The sequence below is a fragment of the Miniopterus schreibersii genome (genome assembly GCF_964146895.1).
Source record: "Miniopterus schreibersii genome assembly, chromosome: 3".
Taxonomy (NCBI): Eukaryota; Metazoa; Chordata; class Mammalia; order Chiroptera; family Miniopteridae; genus Miniopterus; species Miniopterus schreibersii.
The window spans coordinates 70,238,232-70,262,948 of NC_138103.1; the positions used below are offsets into that span (position 1 = coordinate 70,238,232).

Here is a 24,717-nt window from a genome sequence, read left to right on the forward strand (position 1 = left end):
GTCCCAGCATAATATAAAAACTGATAAGCCGATTCTAAAATTTATATGGAAACCTATAGGAACTAGAGTAGACAATGCTGAGAAAGAACTTTTGAAAAAGTTAAAAGGCTTATATTATCTCATTTTGAGATTTGCTATAATAAAGTTTTAATTGAAGAAAAACTATTTTTGGTTTGCAAACCTATTATATATGTTTATCATACTAAATGAAATAGTACACAACTGACTTTACAGTTATAAATATATTAATCTTCTATGATAATTTAAAATCCCTAAACATCTCATAAGCACATAGCATTGATCTTGATGCCTACTTGATCTTCTACTATCAGGAGAAATTTTAGAGCCTCTGTTCCGTCTTGTTTTCCAGATATCTAGGTATGTCTACTTTTGAGTATCAGCTGGTTAAGGGAAATGTGGGCTGGACCTGGAGAAGAGGAAGACTAAAGGAAGTTGGTTACTGAGAGGAAAGGGTTTACTAGTTTATTTCCAATCCAGAGTCATCTTTAAATCCAAGTTTTTTGACCACTATGAAGTCCCTTCAGTTATTTCATGGATTCTCGTGTGGACCAAAAAGGGGCCACATACTAAACCCGACAGGCGCAGGGGAGGTCTGCACAGAGGGCCTTACACGCTCAGACTGAAAGTGACCACATAGGATGTTCTGAACACAAAAGTTCCTAACTACGAGCGAGTCGCGGGGGCCAGTCGCGTCCTGCGTCCGCAGCGTCCTTGACCGGGGTCAGTCTTTACCTGCCGGAAGCCTGCGCACTGTCCGGGCGTCTGAGACACACGCCTTCGCCAGGGCGGCCGAGCTCCTCCTCCAGACCCCTGGGGCACAGCGGCCGCAGCGGAGACCACAGGGCCCTCGCGGTCGCCGTGTTCTCCCAGATACCAGGTCCGCGTGTGTAAATACTCACCGTTAACTCGCCTCCTTTCATTCTAAGGCATAAACTAAGCCGCAAAGCTCCCATCCTCCGGCATTTTCTCATCCTGAAGAGATTCTGCTTCTGGACGATGGTCAGTTTGGCTCAAATAAACTCATAAAAATTCTCGTCAGGTGTGGGCATTTTCCACATGGACACTGGGTATTAGGAAATAAGGCCAAAACCATCCCAGCGAGGCGATGGCTCTAACGACCCAGCGCGCCGGGAGGGTGGAGGAGCGCGGGGTCCGCCCGGGACACCCAGAGCGGGTCGCGCACGGCCGCAGCCAGGCCAGCGCCCGCGCGTTCCTGCGGCCTGCGGGGCCCGCGCCCTTTCCCAGCGCCCGCAGCCCGCACCTCAAGGCCCGCCTGCCCCGCCCCGCAGCCCGGCACCGCCCTCCTCGTCCGGGACGCGGGTCTGAGCCCCTGGCGTCGCCTGCAGCGCCGCACGCGCGGCCAGTTCTGTTCCCGAGTCCGTGCTGCGGCGGGGACAGCGCGCCCTCGGGGCCGGACGGAGCCAGCGCCCGCGCTGACCCCCGGGGGGCTCCGCAGCCCGCCCGGGCGGCGCCTCCCCGCTCCCGGTGCGCCGGCGGTCACGTGGCCGGAGGACGCGGCGCGACGTGGAGGCTCCGCCGGCTCCGGGTGAGCGCGCTGGGGGGGCGGGGGTCCCGATGCCGCAGCCCGGCCGCGCCCGGGCCTCGCTCGCGGAGGGGGCGGGGCGGGCAGAGCCGGCAGGCGGGAGCCGCGCGTGGGAGGTGCGGGGCGGCGCGGGGCAGTGCTCGCCGTGGACCCTCGGCAGGTTGCGGAGCAGCGGGCACGCCGGCTCCTCCCCCGCCGCCTCCATGTCCGGGCTGAGCGGGAAAAACGCGCGCGGCGGCGGGTACCTGCCTCTCGCCCCTCCTCCTCCCTTCTCTCGGGGACGCTGGGGCCGCAGCTCGGCGCGCCGCCCGCGGTCGGGCCTGGGTGGGGTCCCGGAGCAGGAAAAGGGCCTCGGGAGAGAGGCCGGGAAAATTCCAGGGCGCCTGCGCTCTGGGTCACGTTGACTTCCCCAGTTCGGTGAATGGGGCAGAGGGTCTGCGGTCCTCTGCATTCTCTTTGTCGCGTGCAGTGAACCTGAAATCCTCGTAACAGGCAAAGTTAGAGAACAAAACCGCGGGCGCCGAGCCCCAGGCCGTTCTCCAGGCTCAGGCCGGCCGGCCTTTCCCTTGGCGGGGCCCACAGGAACTGCTTGTGTGGCCAACTTGTTTGCTCAGCCAAGAATTGTTAGGCTACTGGGTGTGGATGCCTCTGGGCCGGTTTTCCGGGCAGGAATCTGTTTTCTCTTTTATTTTATTTGCTTAGTTTTTCAAATATGTCTTTATTGATTTCAGAGAGGAAGGGGGAGAGAGAGAGAGAGAGAAACATAAATGAGAGTCATTGATCGGCTGCCTCCTGCACGCCCCCTGCTGGGAACCGAGCCCGCTACCCGGGCATGAGCCCTGACCGGAATCGAGCAGGGATCTCCTGGATCCCAGGTCGATGTGCAACCGCTGAGCACGCCGGCCAGGCTCTCGTTTAAATCTGTCTCTTAGATATCTTTGGAACATCTGTTATGCACAAGCAAATGAGGCAGGTATACTCCCTGCACTAGGGGTGTGTTCGGTAAAACCATTAGATAAGCCCTCACCAGTTTGGCTCAGTGGTTAGAGCCTTCGCACATGGACTGAAGGGTCCTGGGTTCAATTCCGGCCCAGGGCATGTACCTCAGCTGCCGGTTGGATCCCAGCCCTGGTCAGGGCATCTGCAGGAGGCAACCAATCTATGTGTCTCTCACATTGATGTTTCTCTCTCTCTCTCTCTCTCTTTCGCTCTGAAAAGCAATGGAAAAACTATCCTCACCCTTGGGTGACGATTAAAAAAGTAAGGCCTATTAAAAGGTAATATGGAACTAGGAGGACTCAGAGGTAGGAGAAGTCACATCTGGTTCAGAGTAGTCTGGAAGGCTCCTGGAGGAAGTGGCTGTCATGAACTGAGGGGGCCTGAGAGAAGAAAGCATCCCTGGGGTGGAGAATGGCCCCAGCCGAGGACTGAAGGTGACCAGGCTGAGGCCCCCTGGGAGCAGGTACAGTCCCTCTTACATGGAAGCACAGAGCATGCCCAGGGAGTACTGACAGTTGAAATAGGAAGTGAAAACAGGATTCTTCTTGTAGCAAACAGGGCGACACTTTTATTATATATGCCACCACGGGAGCCATGGGAGCGACAGGCATCATTGGATCTGTGCTCGGCAACAGTGTGAGGACAGCTTGGAGTAGATCAGTTAGGGAACTATTGGTTTAGGCCAGGAGAAGCAACAAGAAATGCAGTCAGGCTTGTGAAGTTCAGGTGCAAAGAAGGACATGGCTTTGGGAGAGCATGGATCTAGACGACTTGACAACTGAAGGTACCAAAGAGGAGAAAGAAGGAAAAAAATATCCAGTGTTTTGGGCCTGGGTATTTTAGAGCATGGTTGCCACATGTGCAGAGGACTCCGGAGGAGATGCAGCTGGAGTAGGGGAGAGGAATGAATTTGTTTTTGAAAAGGCTGTGTTTGAATTGCTGGCAGGATACCCTGCTGCAGATGTTTCTTTAAGAATGGAAACCAAACTTATAGGGAAGGGACAGGAAGAGGAAAGGAGCCTGATCCAGCAGATAAGAGAGAGTCAGGGATTATTGAAGGGTTGAGGAGCCACGGTGGATGGACAGGGGCCCGCGCTCAGTGAGTCAGTAGGCACAGCTGCGGAAGTGGAGGTGGCTGAGGAAGGAAAGGTCTTGGATTTAGCGACCAGGAAGTCACTGGTCACTTTTCAGAGAGTCGTTTTAGTATAGAAGTGGGATGATTGTCCGCCCAGTCTGCGGTACGTTCATTCTGCCACCTTTCCTAAGTGGCCGTGCTATAGAACAAGGAGCCAGAGAGATGGTTTCTAGTGCTGGCTCTGCCACCACCTGTATAATTCGGGGCTGATCATATATACCTGGACAGGCATTGAAAATATGTCTCTTAATAACACTAGAAGGGCCCTTTCATTCCTAGCAACACCTCATAGTTCACAGAACTAGGGTTCCATGGGGCACACTTTGGCGAATGCTGGTATAGAACCAGGACTTTAAAAATAAAAAATAAAAATCTTACCCAGTCCCTTCATCTGACAAGTGAAGAAGCTAAGGCTTCAATTCTAACTCACTGCACACTGATTCCAAATATGTCAGCCGTGCCCAGACACAGAGTTTCTGTAACTCTGTGAAGTACTTTTGCTTAAACCCATTTCGGAGACTTGAAAACAGGCTCCAAGGAGTGAAATTTGAACCCGCACCTCCTGAAGCCAGGCCTTCTCTGCGCACATCCCACTGCCACCTGTTCGTCAACACTGAATGCATTTGAAATTAGTTGAATGTAATGCTAGTAATGTGCTTTAAAAGTCAAGTTTAATTTCTCTGCATTCCATACTAATACTACTATTAGTATGTAAAATGTGGGAAGGTGCACAGCCAGCAGTTCCTGAAGTTACATTTTAAAAAACAGTAGAGCATTGGATCCTGTGAAAGGTTATCATGTTCAACTCTCAGTAGCTGGGAAGACGTTTCCATGACGCCTGAATATATGTGCTGCATTAAAAAATAGTCTTAGCTAATCCTGCAATTGCATGTTCTTTCCTCTTACTGCGTTTTTCCTTTGTGTTGACCAATTCCATTTTCTTCACTACTGGCTGCCTAACTGTGACACACCTTCCTTAACAGAGATGTGAGGTTGCATTTATACGCAGGGATCTGCTGCACTAGAGGTAAAGCACAGCCTCTTATATAATAATTTCCTACCCTGACAGATAAAAATAGAACAAGCTTACTAATTTAGGAAGTCAACTTGTAAAGGAACCAAGATGATTTTACAAACATTTTTTTGGGAAAAATGAGTCCAATAGACTGTGTTGAGTGTTGCTAAAACTAGCTGTTTTAGACTTTTACTTTCAGTTCTATTAGATGTCATAAGTAATAGAAACTTGGTTTATCCTGATGTTAATTTCATTGAAATTCTCCAAATGGTAGAAAGCAGTGGCTAAGAGTGTAACAGTGTCTCTGACATCAGGGGTCTGGATTCAGAATCTGGCTCTGGCTCTTGATCACTGTGTTACTTAACTGTTTTGTGCTTCTATTTAACTGTCTATATTAAAATAATAATAGTATTGTCTTAGAGAGTGTTTATAAAGATTAAATAGAATAATCCAAGTAAAGCATTTCGAATAGTGCCTAGAACACAAAGCAAGCAATAAGTGCTAACTAGATACTATTATGTCACTAAAAATTATGGCTGAATTAAAGCATCCAGTTTAAGAATTTTCTTATATAGGAGGGCACAAGTGAATAACACACTTCTCATCTTGTCCCCTAATTCAGTTAAAAGTCCCTTTTTGTGTGTGTTTTTTAAAAAATTTAATGTCATATTATTGAGGTAACTATTACATATAATAAAATGCACCATTGTAAGTATACAGTTGGATTCATTTTTACAAACTATCATTCTAGTCAAGATATATGACTTTTCCATCATCCAAAAAAGTTCTCTCGTGCCCTTTGAAGTTCACCTTCCCACCCCAGGCAACCACTGATCTATTGTGTTACGAACATTAATTTTGCCAGGATTTCATACAGTATGTGGTTCTTTGGTTAGCATAACATCTATAAGATTCACCCATGTTGTTGCATATGTCAGAAATTCGTTATTTATTGCTGAATATATTCTATTGTATGGATGTACTATAATTTGTCTATTTTCCTATTGATGGACAGTTAGGTTGTTCCCAGGTTGGGGCTAATTTGAATAATGCTATGAGCATTCATGCGTACATCTCTGTATGAGCATGTTTTTGTTTCTCTTGGGTAAATAGAAACTGTCAAACTTTTCACGGTGTTTGTGCCATTTTATAATCCTACCAACAGTATGAGTATGTGGATGTCCACATCCTCAGCAACACTTGAAATTGGCAGTAGTAGGTGATGGACTGTCATTGTAGTTTAAATTGACAGTTCCTGGATGACTAATGATGTTTTTTTTCCATCTCTGTATCTGTATCTTCTTTTATGATGTATTACCTCAAATCTTTTAAGCGCCTTTGATTTTATTGTTTTATTTTTTTAGTTTAGAAAGAGAGGCAGAGAGAGAGAGAGAGAAACTTCGATCATTTGCCTCCTGTATGCACCGTGTCAGGGGATCGAGCCCGAAACCTAGGTATGTGCCCTGACTGGGAATTGACCCCATCACCTTTTGGTGTATGGGATGACTTTCCAACCAACGGAGCCATACTGGCCAGGGCTTAAGGACCTTTGTTTTCATGCATTGAAAATATATGGCACTTTGACCCTAAAAACAACAGAAAGCCCTTCCTACATGATCAGATTTGCTTGGTGTCTATGTGTGGTTTTAATAGTGGAAGAATAAAAGAGACATCTTAGCGAAAAATGAGATTAAATTACTTTTGAAAGCCTGAGATTTATTTTGAAAGTCCTAGTAAGCATCTACTTAAACAGCAGGATATTTAGAAAAATATGTAAGATGAGTTTCGTTTCTTCTTTTTTAATGAGCCTTGTGAAAAGGAGGGAATATTTCTAAATAACTACAGAGGCAGCTGTTTTGAAACATCTGGTGGTGAAAGTCCCTCTTAACTGCACTCTGTACTAGGCTGAGCATTTCAGGTGCTCTCCAGCCGCCAGGTAGGTGCCTAACTGGTCTTCAGACCCAGAAGGCTCAGTGCTGGTTCCCCTGTAGGGCCTGTCTACCTGGAGACTCTTTCTCCCAGGAAGGGCAGGCCCGTGGCGCCCAGTGTGCAGCCTTGCTGAGGCGACTTTTGTTTTCCTGCCCTAGAGGCAAGTGGATTCCAGTCTGTAGATTCCTTCTTGGCTTTATTCTTTCTGTTGTTGGGGTTTTGTTTTTTCCTGTTTGTTTGTTTTTTAATCCTTACCTGAGGACATGCTTAGAGAGAGGAAAGGGGAGACAGAGGTAAAGAGAGAAACATTGTCTTCTGTATGTGCCCCAACCAGGGATCGAATTTGCAACCCGGGCATGTGCCCTGACTGGGAACCGAACTCGCAGCCTTTTGGTGCACAGGACGATGCTCAACCAACTGAGCCACCCGACCGGGCTGTTCTTTTATTAAACAAGTCTTTATTGAGCACCAATTATGTCTCAATTTTAGGCACTAGGAATGCAGTGGTGATCCAAACAGATGAAAACGCCTGCCCTTGTGGAGCTCACATTCCTCTTAGGGCCTTCTAGAGCGGGTTTGGACTCTGGCGGGGGACATTTTCAGGATGCCCTACTTCTTGAGAGGCACCCTAGGTAGGCTGGAGCCACTCTTTTGCACTGGGCTCCCTCTTTTGCATTACCTTTCCCCTTTTAGTGGTGTGATTTGAAAAATGAGTAAAATATGAAGGAGTATGTTAGGTCATGAAACTCTGGGGGAAGAGCATAACACAGAGCTCTGGGCAGGAATGTCCTGGAGACCAGGGCAGTCAGCCTAGGCTGAGGGGACAGGCAGAGATGAGCATCTGGTTGCATTGCAGTTTGGTTTTTGAACCCAGGGGCAATCTGACTTGAGAGAGGTGGGGCACCCGCGCCCCTCCCACCTATCTCTGTCCCATATTCAAAACCCTCGCTAATAGTGTCTGCACAGAAACAGCAAGTGAACCAAGTGGGACTGTAGGAGAAACCGCAAGAGCCCTGAGCATCCTAGCTGAGTAAAGGGCTGTGGAAGGACAGAGGCGGGATGACCTTAGTCACTGGAAGGCTCGTTTTTCAGAGACTTGCCTGAATTTTATATAGCTCTTACTTAGGCTTGTGAAAATGGAACTCTTTCCTTTATAAGCTTGTGTATCCAGAGTGTTCTGTTTCCTTGGCAGAGACCCATGTGCTTTATCCTGGTCAGTAAATTACTCAGTAACAGCCTTTCCTGCTTCCTTACCATTCGCTGCATCTTTGAGCTAAGAAGTGGGAATTTTTCTCACCTAAAAAGTCCTGAAATGTTGAATTGGATGGCGTTTGTGTGCCGGTGCTTACACAAAAAGGAACTTTTCTCCCCTGGGAAACCCAACTTTCTTCTACTGACGGTGTTTTAACTACCGCTGTTCTTAACTGCAGATGACCCGTCGCTCCTTATGGTGAGGACGGCACCTGGCTGATGAGCGGGGCGGCCAGGCCCCCGAGCGAGGCGGGCGCGCGGGCCCGGGAGGCGGCCGAGGACATGGCCGACGGCGACCTAGGCTACGGCCTGGGGAGGAGGCCCGGCGGCCTTTACGGAGTGCCGGGTTCACAGCTGCCTACGTCCAGAAGATCAGAGGAAAGGAACTCCAGCCCTCCCGCTAAAGGGGGAGGGAGGGGCGGTGCCGCTTCCCGGGGTTCGGGGCCCGGAGACGCGCCCCCCGCTGGGCCCGCGGTTCCTTGCCGCCCACGACTCGGCAGCGCAGGTGAGGACGCCTGCCCCCGCCCCCCTCCTCCCCCCCTCCCCCCCCGCCCCTCCTCCCCGCGCCCCCTCCTCCTCGCACCCCCTCCTCCCCGCGCCCCCCGCTGGGCCCGCGTTTCCCTGCCGCCCACTACTCGGCAGCGCAGGTGAGGACGCCTGCCCCCTGCCCCCGCCCCGCCCTGCCCCCGCCCCGCCCTGCCCCCGCCCCGCCCTCGGGCCCCCCCCCCCCCCCCCCCCCCCCCCCCCCGCTTCCGCCTTCCTAGAGGGACAGCGGTCGCCAGGGAGCATTTGGAAACTACCGCTGTTCCCCTCTGCAGACTGGAGATGGTTCAGATGCGATTGATGTTTCTATTTCCAAGCATTGTTCAGCCCTGCAGTACACTAGTTATTCTGCATTGATACACATATGTTAGTGATACTGGTAAATAATTACCTACCTTGCTTTTTTGGGGGGTGTAGTGGTATTCTTCATTTATTCTTTTTGCTTTATTTTTAAAAAAATACATTTTTACTGATTTCAGAGAGAGGAAAGGAGAGGGAAAGAGAAACATCAATGATGAGAGTCACTGATCGGCTGCCTCCCGCACGCCCCCTGCTGGGGATCGAGCCCGCAACCTGGGCATGTGCCCTGACCGGGAATCGGGCCTCTGGACCTCCAGGTTCACAGGTTGACGCTCAACCGCTGAGCCACCCCGGCCGGGCATTTTTTTTCCTTTTTCAACAGATATTTATTGGGTGCCTGTTAGGTGCCTGGGACGGTTCTGAACTCTGGGAAACATTGAATAAAATAGTCAAACGCCCTAATGCCTTGGAGTTTACATTCTAGTCCAGGAGACAGACTAACCCTACAATCAGCAGCTGTAGAACAGCGTGAGTGAGGGGATAGTGAGCCACTGGAGAGGCCAGCACACTGCTGTTTTAGGCAGGGGTCAGGGGAGGCCTCTCTAAGGAGGTGACATTGAGCACCGCAAGCCTGGTGTTTATCTGGGGGAGGAGTGTTACCCGCAGAACATGAATGCTTCACATTATTTTAGGGATACCATGAAATTCTCAAAAATTATCAAAACAAAATTAATCTTAATTTATTTTAACTATTAATAAATTATGCCATACATTAATGAAAGAATGAAGTTCAGGATCATACTGTGATAGAGTGATACAACTCCACAGTGGTTGGGAACCCGAGGAAGGGTCCATGCCTACGCCGTGGCACAGCTCTTATGGCTGAATCTTTTGTAACCCACATTGTAAAACTTCCCCGCCAAAGTGGAACAAACACAAATTAGAACAACACAAAAATAATCTAAGAAACCTGGTTTCAGATTTACAAGCAGCATGTTGCAGCTGGGGATCTATCCCCATCTCTCAGACTCCTCCTTGAAATTAGGATGGGATTATTTATACACTTTTCCTCCAACTCTGTGCCACGCATAGGAATGCACACTGTTTTGCAAGCAAGATGTTGAAAACTGAACACGATGCTAAGATGCCTTTGTAAAAACCTGGGGAAACCACTGGGATAGAAATGAGATGCAGCAGTAATAGTATGAGCTCCTGTTTTGTTGTTATGGACTTCTTTTTATCAAAGTTGACCTGATTCTGGGTAAGATTATTGTGTTTCCTAAAAGGTAATTTCCAAGTTACCAGAAATTTAATGGTTTAAAACCACACAAAGTTATTATCTTACAGTTTTGTAGGTCAGAAGTCCAAAACAGGTCTCACTGGGCTGAAATCAAGCTGTCGGCAGGGCTGCCTTCCTTCTGGAGGATCCAGGAGGGGATCCGTTCCCTTGCCTTTTCCAGCTTCTAGCAGCCACCTGCATTCCTTGTCCCCTGGTCCCCTTGCTCCCTCTTTGAGGCCAGCAGTGGCTGGTCGAGTCTTTCTGATGCTGCCTCAATCTGACCCTGACTCCTCTGCCTTCCTCCTTCATTTATAAGGACCTGTGAGTCCACCGGACCCAGCTGGGTAACCCAGGATAGTCTTCTGTCTCCAAGTACATCGCACCTGCAAAGTCCTTTTTGCTGTGTATTTGCAGGTTATGAGGATTAAGACTGGACATTGTTTGGGGCCATTATTCTGCCATCACAACTATTCATGAGACAGAACTTGTCACTGTCAATCCAGTGTCACTTCTGCCCCTCCTTGGAACCTTATATCATCAGAGTAAAAATATGATTTAAGTTTTACCTTGGATACTGATGAAAATCCAGAACAGCAAAGGAAAAAATTGTTTTGAGAAAAGTTTAGTATCCCTCAAAATATTCTTGCTATTTTTTTTCTCCCTTTACTTCTTTTCCTCTTGCTTATAACTTACCATGTTCATGTTTTCTGTCACCTGGGAGACCACGAAGAAACGAAGCTCCTGGAAAGCTCAGTGTAACGCCTCAGTTGGTCATATAAGGAGAGAATAGTTGAAATTACAGGAGACCTCTATTCCTTCTCTTTGGACAGAAATGACACTCAGGTTCTTTCTTAGCTGTCACATCACTACATCCGTCAAACTTAAGCCAAACACCAAAACTTATTTCACTCACCAACATCCATGGTTTTTTGTATTATGTTTGTATGTAGTAACAACTTCTTTACAAGTTGTATTTTAGGTCCTTTTTAAAGTCTTTTTATTCAAAGTATGTGGTTCTTTGTGAAATATTTTAAGGTACTTATTTTTGTCATTCTTTGGTTTATTACAATTTTTTTCTCTTTGCAATTTAGGGGAAATCTATATATGATAATCTATAAACAAATGTCCTTATTTAATTAAAGAAAACGTGTGTTTTTTCTAATAGAGTCTAATTCAGAATTGTCAAATGCAGAATTAAAGCAACGTCTTGATGAAGCATTAGAGGTAGGTCTGGCTAATGTAAAAATTCTCATGTGAATAAAGGTCCACTGGTGGATATTTTGTTTAAGTGATCCTAAAATTGCATGGAAGGCAGATGTTGGCTTTGCAGGTGTTCTGGGTGAGCCACAGGGTAAACCTGAGCTGGCCTCCTCGCTTCTTGTCCTCCCCTCTCAGAAAGGCTGTGTCAGCAGGCCCTCCAGCGCTCCTTCACCCCAGCCTACTCCTTCGCAGCCTTCTCCTGGAGAAAGTAGTTATCACTTCCTTCCGTCTGCCTTCCCTGTGTATGTGGCTTGAAATGACTTGACTTAATTTAACCTACTTGAACTCAGAGGACCAGGAGGTATCCCAGGGGGTCCCAGGAGGTTGTCGAGCCTGCTGGGAGAAGGCATTTCTGTGTGGGGGCAGGTGCCTATCTTGTGGGAAACAGGAAGCCCATCTTAGTGTATGTTCCACACGCTGCAGGCTTAACACATATTTATTCTCTTAGCTCCGACGGCTAGAATTCCAAAATCAAGGTGTCGGGCCACATTACCTCCTCAAGGTCTCGAGAAGAATCCTTTCTCTCTTCCTAGCTTCTGGTAGCTGCCCCCGACAGTCCTTGTCCCTGGCATTCCTTGCCTTGTAGCTGTATCATTCCAGTCTCTGTCTCTGTTATCATATGGCCTTCTCCCTGTATGTCTATGACCAAATTTTTCTCATTTTATAAGGACACCAGTCATTGGGGCTTATCCTAATCCAGTCTGACCTCATTTTAACTTGAGTATATCTGCAAAGACCCTATTTCCAAATAAGGTCACATTCACAGCACCAACAGTTAGAACTTGAATGTTTCTTTTGGGGGGGGCACGACTCAACCCGTAATAACTACTGTAGCTGTGTGAATGGTCATGTGCTTATTTTATGTGGCCTAAGGATTTCCCCCCCCAAATTCTTAGCTGAGTCGCCTAGATGGATAAAAGCAAAAGATTTGGGCTTTGAGTTATAAATGGCACCTGATAGTGAGGCTCTCAATTTTGGCCTTTCTGGTCCCCTTATAGAGCCTGTAGGAATTTCCAACCTCATTTATAAGGGCAGAGTGCTTTGAGTCACACGGTATGTTGAGCTTAAATGTAGACCATCCTCTTGGTCATTTGGGGTTGCACATCTTGCAGATAAGAAAACTAATTTCATCTCTCCCCTCAGGAGGTAGAAATTTTAAAAACTGAACTTGAGGCATCTCAAAGACAGCGTGAAGGTAAAGAGGAAGCACTGAAAGTTCTGCAGAGCATGGTAAGTTTCTAAACTCCCATCACTTTGGCATCCCAACCAAGTGGTGTGGTGTTAGCTCTAAAACAAAAGCTGCAGTGCTCGATGTAGCTGAGCTGCCTTTTGAGTCTAGGTTTGCCAACAGCTTTGTTGAGGTATAATTTACATGCTATGAAAGTCACTCGTTTTAAGCATGCAGTTCATTTTTACTAAACTTAGAGTTGTGCAACCATCACCACAACTTACTTTTAGAACATTTTCAACACCCCTAAAAGGAACCTCATACACATTAGCAGCCACTCCCCATTCCCATTCCCAACCTTCTGTCTTATAGATTTGCGTTTTCTATTTTGTATAAACAGAATCATACAATATGTATGGATTCTTTTGCATCTGGATTCTTTTAGGGAGCATGTTTTTGAGGTTCAAGCATGGTGTAGCATGTATCAGTACTTTCTTCCTTTTTATTGCCAAACAATATTCCATTGTACAGGTATAGCACATTTTGTTTACTTTGTTTTTCCATTCACCAATGGACGGGCATTTGGGTTTCCACTTTTTGGCCATTATGAATGTTGTGTACAAGTCTTTGTGTGGAAAATCCTTCCATGAATTCTCACATTCATTGAGAAAGACCCAAACCAAGATCTGACTTTTGAACTATCAAACGCTCCACAAAAGGTGGTCTCTGTAGAAATTCTCATCTCAAATTAATTTTCTATTGTCTTAAAATAAAAATGTGAACTTCATTGTGCATATAGGAGTGATTAGAAATTTAATTTGTACTGATATGATTTTTATTTTTCTTAGGCAATATTTGGCAAAGCCACAAGTCACACCCAGGCAGTATTTCAAAAAATTGTGGACGAAAAGAGATCCTTGGAGAAGGTATTTGCATTTTTAGCACAGACTCGTTTAATCCGATAAGCTCTCAAATAGAATTTCCGTAAGGGTCACCTGACTCATGGGTGCACACCCTCTGCTAGGTGTGCTTCACTTCATATGGTTCCTTCCCTTTTCTAGAGTTTATAATCCAGACACACTGTCAAATGGACAAAGAGTCCAGGTTTTCTGTATTTCCTCACTTTAAGGTAGTGGGAGGCTTTCCAAGTTGACACTTTCTATTTTTCTTCTTTTCTTTCTCTGCTTCCTGGGCCTGCCTTTGTCTGACCAACTCATCCTCAATAAAAGGGTAGGTAGGAGTCACCTTCGAAGGTCATGTTCCTGTGGGATGGCCCTGGGCTCAGACCCGCAGGAGTGTACATGGCTCGTGGAGCCTGCGTGGGTTGCGGGGGTAGGGGGTGGGGGATGTTGAGAAATCTAGGTTTGGATCAGCAAATTTGTAAGCTAAACAATTTGAAATTTCTCCTATAGTAAGCAAGCTTTGGCAAAGCTATTTTGAGTGCTAAAGAGCTATGCTATATTGGTTTACAAATGTCATAGACTCTTTTTTGAGCAATAATTCGTTTTTTCTCTTTAACCTATTTATATCTGTGAAATGATTAGATAATTTATTTCAGCTATTCACAATGCCCTGAAGTGATTTTGTGAAATTTTCCATGAAAGTGCTGCTTTCTTTCTATAGGAAATAAATGCCTTGCAATGGAAAATAGAATTTGATCAGAATAGATTTAAAAATTTAGAAGAATCTTGGATCCAAAAATATGACAGGTTTGTATATTATTATTCCATAGTTTTTCTTTGGGAATCTTTGAAATGTGTGTAATTCAAATGTAGCTCAGGCTTTCTTTTTTCTTGAGGTAAGTGTAAATATTATAAAATTTTTACTGCTTATCCGCTTGCCAGCTCCATGTTTTTCTGTTAGTTTTAGTGTTCTTGTTACGTGTCGTTCCATCGTAGACTATGCGGAAATAGCCCTAATGTTGCTGTGCAGAGCACTGTGAAAGAAAACCCACTAGCCGGAGTTTCAGTGTTCGGTTATGGTTTTCTCTGTAGCCTGAGGGTATGTAGTCAAAATCCTGTGTTCAAAAGTTACTCGGTTAGTTTCTTCTCTTTAGCATGGTTATGCTGTTTATGTAAGATCATGTTTCTATTTGTATTGTTTTAGGTTTTTTTCACTGTGAGTGTTGACTTATTTTATTTTTGACTTTGTAAAACATTGACATGCTTCCAAAAGTCAGAACTAGTCAGAAAGGTATATTCAGAGAAGCGTGATTCTACTCACCACACCCTCTGCCCCATCCCACCTCCTGTCAGGCTTCCTCCCCTCAGCACCTGCAGATAACCAATCTTAGTGTTTTCTGATTTATCTTTGCTGTGTTTCTGTTTGCCCACATGGGCAGATATATACATGTTTTATTATTTTCCCTTCTTTCTTACACAACAGATAGTTTACAGTAGATATTAGTTTGTACTTTGATTTTTTCCATTAATAATATATTGTGGAAATCACTCTAGTGTGGATGTGCCATACATAGTGAACTCAACCATTCTCCTGTGTACAGGCACTTAGCTTGTTTCCAATATTTGTGTTTATAAACATAGGTGCCGTAAATAACCTTGACGCATGTGCTTTGCGTTGTTGGAGATGTATTTTCAGGGTAGTTTCTTAGAAGTGGAATTGCTGGGTCAGAAGGTAAATGCATATGTGGATTTATTAGATGTTGCCAAATTCCTCTCTGAACTCATACCAGCAACTCGTGACAGTGCCTGTTTCCCACAGCCTCATCAAGAGAATATATTTTAGGTTTTATTTTTTTTGATAGTGTTGTTTACCTAATTTTGTTTTTGGATTTTTTTTGGGGGGAGGGTAGTATTTTGTTTTGGCTGCACAGAGCCCAGGAAATTCTCATTCACGTACACAGATTTACACTTGGTTGATAGAGTGCCGTTTCAGACCCTCATCAATTAAGCAGACCTGGCAGAAGATGCTTCATTATAAGGTCCGCACAAAAATAGTTAACCAGATAGCAAAGCTAATGCATTTGACTGAGTTGTTTTTTTAAATTACAGTTTATAAAGTAATTTATAAAGTGATTTAAGTGGATCTAATACAATGAGCAGCTGAAGAATTTCCTCATAACCTCAGCGTTAATGAGAACTCTCTGGGAAACTCATCTAGAGTATTAGGAAGAGGGTTACTAACAAAGGTGCTTGATTCCTCAAGGGCCACACACCTTGCGTGAGAACCTGGCTTCATTTTGCATTAATTTGTTAAGTAATTCATAGAACCAGATGCCTAGGTTTGCATTTCGTTTAAATTGGGAGACTTTAACTCCATGACCACTGTTTTAATGATCTGAGGCCAATCCTGAGCACAGCATATAACATTTCGCACAAACATCGCTTACAAAATGTCTTAACAGGTATTTTATTAAAGTCAGAAATTGACCAGACAATTTGGCTACTGGTTTTAATTACCAAAAAAAATGTTTAAGCCTTTGATGTTGGGCACTTCAGGAACTCTTGTAAGTAATTCCAGTTTGTAGTCGACAGACAAAGCTTCCGGTGTATCTTTTTATGCAGGTTTTTGAAAGTGGCCTAAGCCTTACATATGTTGGTAGTCAAATGTTATTAAGCTGAATTGAAACTTTAGTAAAGAGGTTGAGTTTCAAGATGGATGCCTCAGAGATACTTCTGGTTCCGATTCTTTCTCAGCTATACAGAGGGTTTAGAGTATGTTCAAAACCTTGCCACACTCCTTTAAACTGTCTATTTTGTGACATATAAATCCCAGACTGTTTTGAAGTAGGAAAAATTATATTGAGGTTTTTGTGCTCTCATTATGGGATGAAAACATTATTTAAGTACTAATGTTTTAGTTATTTGGAGGATACTTTTTTCCAGGCTAAACTGTGAAAACGCAGTCTTCAAAGAAAATTTGAAACTGAAAACAGAAGAAATTAAAATGCTGAAGTCTGCAAATGCACGTAAGACTGGTATTTTGATGATTCTTTTAAATATTATGTTAAAGGATTCATTTTATATAGTGTCCTGTGTTAAGAACACACGTATCAATAGAGACAAAGTGCTAGTATTTTGAAGTAATATATTTCAAGAATAATAGAAGAAATGCATCATTTGGTTATTTTTTAATTTAAAAATATTTTAGGTGAAATTCACATAACAAAATTACCATTTAAAAGTGAACAGTCCTGGGGGGGAGTGGGGGAGGTGGAAGAGGGTACACAGGGGATGAATGGTGATTGAGAAAATAAAGTAGAAGTGAGCAGTTCAGTCGGCAGTTCCCAGCGACTCGCAGGGGAGTGAGTGCAGCACAGGGAACAGCCAGCAGCACGTGGGACTGTGGCGCCAGGTGGTGCTGGAAAGGTTGGGGAGACACTCTGTAAAGTATACGGCGGTCTAACCGCTGAGCTGCACACCCCACTCTTTAGTTCTCCATGCTGGGCAGAAACTATTTTAAAGTGGTGGCTTGAAGGGGACAAACACATTCTGAATCCGGTCATGGCCTGAGAGGCCCTGCACGTAGCGTAGCTGAGCGAGCTGGGCCGAGCCCGGGGTGAGAAGAGCACATACCCGTGCTTCCCGGTACCAGGGATTGGAGCAGGGGGAGACTTCTGGGTTAGGTTAGAGCTCCCGACGGAACTGCTCACGACCGCGCCCCTCCCCTCCCTTACTCCCACCCCGCCCTGCAGCAAGAGGGAAGTTACGGTTTTCTGCTCTCCAGTAGATAGCAGGGCCCTTGTTCTAAATGGTTTGAGATCCTCTTGTGAAAACTCTTAATAAAAAAATCTGGTAGAGTTAGGATCGCTGGTATGTTTGACATAAAACAAGTATGAGATCCCATCATCTGGTTGTCTCATGGTCTACAAAGACTGAATAATTTGCCTTTGTCCGTTTTCTCTTTGAAAATGCTTCAAATTTTCCACAAGTAAATGACCAGATTTCAGTTACAGAGTTAAGATACTTCCACATTTGAAATAACATTTAATCTAGTGTTACACATGTATTATCTCACTCGATACCCACTATCAGATTTTCTGGGTGGAGCCAAATTTTGTGGACAATGCCTGTTGTATATGCATTGCTTGTAATGAATGAGCATAGGTGTTAATGTAATAAGATTAGGCGAGGCCAGAGTTAGCCCTCGTAACTAACATGTTCTTATACGGCCCTTCCTAGGCTTGAATCAACAGCACTTGGAAGCCCTTGCTATGCTTGATATCAAACAGCAGAAGATGGTTCAGGAAAACATGTGCGGTGATAAAAGTGACTTTACAGAGGTTTCGGGCCTTGAGGTGAGTAAGCAGGTATGAAAGCTTAGCAGGGTAGAAATTCTCTCCTTTCCTTTCTGCCATCGCCATCTGTCCCATGTTCTAGGTTAGCACCATACTTAGCAACTTGAGGCTGAGAGGCCCATGGGTTTGCCCAGGTCGGTTCTTGTCTTGCTGGTACCATACCCTGCATGCATGGCATTGCTGGAGATTAAGGGATGTGCCAGCCACTTCCTTTTATTCCTCATTTTTACAGTTTTAGCAGAAGCTATTTTAGTAGGGTCTCACAGGACATAATTATAGACTGGTTTTTAGGAGTGGACAGCTTTTCTCATTAACATTAAAATTCATTCATTTCTGAGTATGCAACTCTCCCTGGCAGGAGCTTGCAGTAATGACTGCTGGGCAGCAGGGCCAAGTCCAGTACAGAAAGTCCACATTGTGGATGCTAATATTTGCTTCATTAGGCCAAGTTCCTGCCAACGATTCAGAACTATAGGAAACTGGTGCCCGGTTAAAGGTGAAGGTGGAGAGGGAAAAGAAGGAAGGTAGAATTCCATTATGTTTTTGTTTCAAGTAACAACCTTCTTTCCTCATATGCATGTAACCAGCCTTCACCTGGATCCTGAAATATTGGTCTCAGCTTTCTTCTATTTGTGTTTTCCTTTCCAGTTTCTTTGGATCAGATGCTTGACTAGAAATGTGCATGGGTATGTGTGGGTGTGCCCCTGCATTTGTGTCTGCTAAGCACTGGACACTTAGTAATGGGATGTACTTTTGGATTTAAAGCTTGCGGTGCTGGGAGCCTGCCATTGTCATGGTCCTGGAGGGAGCCCCTGTTCTTGTGCCAAAACAGCAGCGTCAGCTCAGAAAATGCTTCTTCAGCTCAAACAGGAGGTAGCGTGCTATCAAAACAGTAAAAGCTTTGGTTTTGTTTCTGTCAGTAGAACAAATGGAAATATCTGCAATTACCAGCTTCATTTTGGTAGTTATTGGCGATGGAAAACATGCTTAATTTTAAACAAGAGCATTAACTTATTTTACAAGTTTACATGGCTCCAGAATACAAATAATACTTGGCATGATACTTAGCCACATAAAGTTGTTTGACTAAGATTGTTATTTCCTAAATTCTATTTCTTTTGTTTATAAGTGGCCCTAAAATTACTATGTATTAGAGGGAAAGGTGCACTTATACCTAAAATTACTAGGATCTGCAACACTGATCAGTGGGGAGATAAACATGAAGCTTATTAGAAAAGCAGCAAGGTATGGTGGTAGCCAGACCTAGGTTTGAATCTTAGGTTCATCATTTTCTAGCTCTGTGGCTCTGGACTCATGTTAAATGAAGGATAATAACTAGTTTGGAGGGTTGTTGTAGGAAATAGAGGAAGTAGACATATGTTTAGCACATGCCCGGCATTTAATCAAATGGTAGCTGCCATTATAATTAGGTTTTAATAACAAATACAGTGCAAGGGACATAATTAAAATTTTTTTTTTACCTTTACTGAAGGTATGGAATTTAAAGTCTAACAGCTAAACATAAGCAGTTCATTAGGAGAAGCATAAAATTACACAGATCAGAGTCAGGGTCAACTATAGGAGGTATCTGAAAGGCAATATTCAAGATTATTTTCAGTGGTATTGTCTGGAATGGCCCAAGGCAGTACTGAAATGCAGCCTTTGGCATCCTTCCTTTTTCCTAGTTGGCAGAACACACACAGTACCAGTCTAGGATAGTGAAATCCAAGAATTGGATTAACAGAATCGCCAGACCCCACAACAGGAATTTCTGGTCATCTAGTTCAGAGTGGGCAGCTACTGCCAAAGAGGACTGGCAAGTACTAATTAAAGCAGATAAAACAGACCAAAGACAGACAGTAGGCCCACGCTAGGCAGGGAGGCTGCTCTTGCTAACCTGACTTGGCATTCAGGTGAGTATTATTCTGGTTTTGCCTCTGAAACCTTTCAAACTTTCTTTCAAAACCAGCTGCAGCTTTTGCAGAAGAGCAAAGAAGAAGCTTACATAATGGCAGATGCATTCAGAATTGCATTTGAGCAACAACTAATGAGGAAAAATGACCAGGCACTGAGATTGACACAAATGGAAAAAATGTGTAAAAAAGAAACAAAATGGATAAATTGGAAGCACCTTAAAGAAGATGGTAAATATGAACTGTAATGGCAGCAATCAGGTGTAATTTCACTTGTTTTAGGTTATAACCAAAGTTGATTAAGCACGTTTAATACAATGGACAATTGAAATTTTATATATAGCTGTGACTTATTTAAAAATTTATTATCTACGGGAAGATAGAGGTTACTGGATGTTGCATATGCAGATGAGCTATTGAGATCAACAAAACCATAAAATAACAGAAGAATCTTCTTTAGTACTCTGCTACTTCATTTAAAGAACATATTTAGTGGCAGAAAGAATTAGAGTACTAGATGATTAAAGGGGAACTGCCAAAAAGGAAGTAAAATGACAGTGAAATCCTACATTAAATGTATCTATAAATTAAACTTGATTGACGTGTGGTTCTGGAAGAGACATTTTGGGGTAGAGGAAATATCTTAAGTTAGACAAATTAATAAAATATTCTTATAATAAATAAAACAGAAATTAAGGCTTAGGTTCACAAACCTATCAAAAAAAGTTCATGGTTGTTTTTAAGTATTACTGTAAACAAAATATATAAAAATGGCATGAGAGAATAAAATTACAATTGAAGCACATCGTCCAATATAAACAAAGTAGCTGTCTTAAAAGAAATTTTAGTTTCTCTAAAAGGTATCAGTTTTCATTTATCAGTATTATTCAGAATTCATACAGGTTCAATTTAAAATTTCAATGTGAAACCATTTATCAGTCAAGAAAGAGTTAAGTTTATAAGAAGTTAAAATGTTTCAGTACTAAAATTCTGAGATGACTAAATTTCTAAATATTGTCTAAAATTAAAAGAAATAATCCTAACTCCAATATATCTCACTTTCAGATGAACTTTAGGACTAGTAAGAATCCTGTAATATTAAAAATGAGATTTTTCTTTTCAAATAGTATGTTATAGTACATGGGCCCAGTGTTGTGGATTTTAGCTTCATTAGCTAACCTTCACTTATTCCTTTGCTGAAATGGAAGGAGCTTACAAGGGACACTAAGAATAGAAGTAGGAAGTAAGAACTGTGAACACAGGTAAAGAAAGGTTAAGAAAGCATATTTAGAGTGTTCATCATGTGGAGGTTAGGGCAAAACGGGACAATTTGTTTCTCAACTCTCCTTAAAGAGGCACTCCATCCACACTGTCCTAAAATTAGCTTCTAAAATCTTTTGGAACATGAGACTTGGAGGCCATTAAGCAAATATACTGGCTAAGTCCCCAACAGTAATTTATAGTAAATACAAAGTCCATGTCTATATGGTGGTTTTCTATAATTTCTTGATAGAAACTGAAGATATAACTTCAATGTCCAAGTCATAGTAGGATTTTTGCCAGGGAAATAAAACACAGTCCATGTATTTAGCCTTTTAGGAATCAGTGGAAAACATTAAGAATATCCAGTTCTACCACGGACGACAAATGTGTAGATGATCTTCCTCAGGCACCTCTTCTCTCAGCTATGCCCTTGATAGAAGCCAGACTGCAAATAGTCACAGGTATATTCTGAGGGCAGCCTTGGTATTCTGTGGTATTTTTTTTGTTTCTTGGTGCTAAAACAGTTACCACTTTAACCATTTTTAAGTAACATTAAGCATATTCACATTGTTGTGTAACTATCACCACCGTCCATCTCCAGAACTTTTTCATTTTCCCAAACAGAAACTCTGTACCCATTAAATGCCAACTGCCCACTCTCCTCCCACAGCAGATGCTCTATTTGACGGCACAGCAACCTTGAGGCATAGGTACTAATATTCCTATTCTAGACGTGAAGAAATGAAACTCAGAGAATGTGTCCAAGGTCATGCAGTTAGTAAGCAGCTAAGTGAAGATTAAGTCCAGGTCTTTCTGGTTCTAAGGCAGAGTTTGCATGGTTCAGAGGCCACTGGCCTTAGATGTTTAGTTGGGTCTGCATAACGTTCTTAAATAATGTGGGTAAGTGACTGGCATTAAAATTGGGAGATGCCACATACAAATCTGGACTGCTGGCTCCTCCGAAGACAGATGACCTGGTAGCATGGGCTGCATTCTCTCCCACGGGGCAGCCATTGTTGCGAGCTGAAGAGCGGTGATGCGACAGAATGGCAGGGCGTTGCTCTGGATTCTCACTGTGGCCCTCTCCTTGCATTTACCATCCTGGCTCTGAAGCTTGTGCTCGTCCCACTCTACTGTGCTCCCTGACTCACTTGTGCTAGATAGAGGTCTCCCGAGGAGGACGACCTCCTGACTGACTGAGGAGTGAGTTAGCCTTGGTTCACACTGACCTCTTTCCCTGGAAGTACTACATCAATGAGCGTCTTTTCATGTCTCAGCTGGATTTTCATGTTTAATTTTAGGATTACTATCACAAAGGACTAAGAAGACCTTAGGGCAGAAACTGTTGGGTATGCTCCCTTCAGAAAACAGTTCTAAGAGGACTGAAGACCAAGATAATCCACAGGAAGTCTTCAAGATGCTAATAGATTTGGTTAGTATCTTTGCTTTCTTTTTGCTTTTTATTAATTCAACTCGTCCACTATACCTTCCCCCATCCATGTTCTTGTGCAAGTTTAAAGCGTCACCTCTGAAAAAAGGGGGCTCCCTGTAATTAACTCCCGGCATCTCTGTCATCTGCACTGAAATACGATGTTCATGACAAGACTTCCATTTATTCAGGAATTTTTAAAGTGTCCATCCACTTCCTCACACATTACATTCTTTAATCACAACCACAGGCTTGAAATCAGTCCTGTTATCCCCATTTCACAGATGACCAAATTAGGAGACTCACATTTCATGAACATACTTATCTAATCTAGAGGAGAGTGTTAAAGTTATTTATTTGCATATAAATAAAAACAATTTTATGTATAACTTCAACATTCTTTTACAGAGAGAAGTACATATTGATTATATATACATACTCATATATGTATTTCCTCCCCCCTTCAGATGACTTACAGTTTTCAGCAGAAGGAATAGTTTTCTCTTCTTACTTTAAAAAACATCCTCAATAACTTGTAGTATAATGCTTGGGAATGAGTAGACATCTAATTAGTTTGTTCATGTTGATTTAACAGATTGAAGATTGAACATTTTGATAAAATACTTTTGACTGTAGTTCTGTATTGTTACTTATTGACTAACTGGCACATTTTAAATTTCTGTGCATGCAGTTGAATGATAAAGAAGAAGCTTTGGCTCATCAAAGAAAAGTTAGTTACATGCTTGCTCGGGCACTGGAAGACAAAGACTCAGGCTCAAAAGAGAATAAAGAAAAAAATCCCAAGGAAGACAATTTTCCATTAAAAAGCTCCAGGCAGAAAACTTCAGAATTCTGTGTCCTGCATGATCCTGTACATTCACGTGTTCACATTTTTAATTCTGTGGGCTGTGTTTGTTCAATCCAGCGTCTTCATACAGATCAAAACTATACAAGAACTCTGAAAAGATCTCATTCTTTGCCATCAAATATCATGTTTTGAGGACAAACCAGTTGAAATTAGAACCGAGAGCTGTTTATATCAAGAGACTTTGAAAAAGGATTGTATAAACATTGCTACATCTTCACAAGTTGTATGTTTTCTGGGTATTTCTAAATTTTAGGAGGAAGCTTAAATACTTAAATGTTTTCTACAAGAAATTTATTAGTATTCTGTGGTGATGTATTTTATTTATAAATTATATTACTATATTTTATAAAATCTTCATTATTTGCCAACATCTTAAAACCAAAAATATTTTGAGAAAACAAAAAATTATGTAACTATTTAGATTGACTAGGGGGATCTTTGACTGGCTCAAGCAACAATATAATGTAAATTAATGCTGTAAGAAATAACAATGCCTAGGAGTGATGGAATGTTAATTTTTGAAATACATCTATCTTTTGTTTCTCCAGGACTTTTCATTTGCCATTTCATTATCATGTATTTTAAAGTTTCCTTAAGTTAACTTCAATTAAAAGTTATTACAATGGGACTTGAGCAGAAGTATATTCAGTCACAGCTAGTAACCTTCAGTTTTTCTTCGCTGAAGTGCTAACATTTTGTAGCCAGATCTACACCGAATTCTCATACTCAGACCAGTCTGAATTGACTTACTGTGGTTTTTTTAATATGTTTTTATTGATTTTAGAGAGAGGAGAGGAGAGAGGGAGAGAAACATTGATAGAGAGAAACATCTATTGGCTGCCTCCTGTATGCCTTCTACTGGGGATGGAGCCTGCATCCTGGGCATGTGCCCTGATCTGGAATCGAACCTGAGACCTCTCAGCGCACAGAATGATGCTCAACCGAGCCACACCAGCCAGGGCGAAGTTCTTGGTTTTGATCCTGACTTTTAGGCCATTTAATTTTCTATTTCTATAAATATTACATAGTAATAATCTTTAATACTTTTTGGGAATATTGCTATATTAGTAGCATCACAATTATGTCAAAGGAGATGCATTATACTGTCAGCAATTATAATAAAACTTATCTAATTATCTCTAGTGAAAAGGTATATGGCTACACTGAATACTACTTAAATAGGTAACAATAGAGTATAAGGTAACAATATAAACCATTTATAGTTGTGTTAAAGGGAGAGCATTTAGTTGGCACTAGTAAATAATAAAAGCTGAAAACTTGGCAAATAAATTTTGAAAAGAGGAATGATGAACTGTTATTAGATATTAAAATACATTATCTTGATGATAATATAAAGCTACATTATTTAAAGCAGTGAGGTACCAGCAGGGCAATGGAATAGGATAAAGAACATATACAGATCTAATTTATGTAAGAATTTCATATAAAAGGTAAGGAAAGGAATGATCTGGGATTATCTAACAATACCAAAATTGGAAGTGTAAAAAGAAATCAAATTACAAAAACTATAAAGGTTCTTTTTA

General features: G+C 42.9%; 1 protein-coding gene across 3 annotated transcripts; it reads left to right on the forward strand.

The window, feature by feature from the left end:
- Nucleotides 1–1,477: 1,477 nt before the first annotated feature.
- CCDC125 (coiled-coil domain containing 125) lies at nt 1,478–24,717 on the forward strand. Of its 3 annotated transcripts, XM_081131196.1 has the most exons (12): nt 1,478–1,567; nt 8,073–8,398; nt 11,181–11,239; nt 12,419–12,505; nt 13,292–13,369; nt 14,067–14,152; nt 16,289–16,371; nt 17,585–17,700; nt 18,466–18,573; nt 19,670–19,844; nt 22,178–22,308; nt 22,997–24,717. In XM_081131196.1, exons 2-12 carry the CDS (start codon nt 8,113–8,115, stop codon nt 23,303–23,305), a joined length of 1,518 nt encoding a protein of 505 aa, XP_080987322.1. In that variant the 5' UTR covers nt 1,478–1,567; nt 8,073–8,112; the 3' UTR covers nt 23,306–24,717. The 3 variants fall into 3 exon arrangements, with proteins under 3 accessions (XP_080987322.1, XP_080987323.1, XP_080987324.1); XM_081131197.1 differs by lacking the exon at nt 18,466–18,573; XM_081131198.1 differs by lacking the exons at nt 22,178–22,308; nt 22,997–24,717 and adding an exon at nt 21,205–21,297.

Bases quoted from the DNA above. Each gene is read 5' to 3' on its own strand.
- CCDC125 (XM_081131196.1), top strand. From the start codon at position 8,113: ATGAGCGGGGCGGCCAGGCCCCCGAGCGAGGCGGGCGCGCGGGCCCGG. The intron at 11,240-12,418 runs GTAGGTCTGGCT...CTCTCCCCTCAG, and splicing joins GTCTTGATGAAGCATTAGAG to GAGGTAGAAATTTTAAAAAC. The intron at 16,372-17,584 runs GTAAGACTGGTA...GGCCCTTCCTAG, and splicing joins GCTGAAGTCTGCAAATGCAC to GCTTGAATCAACAGCACTTG.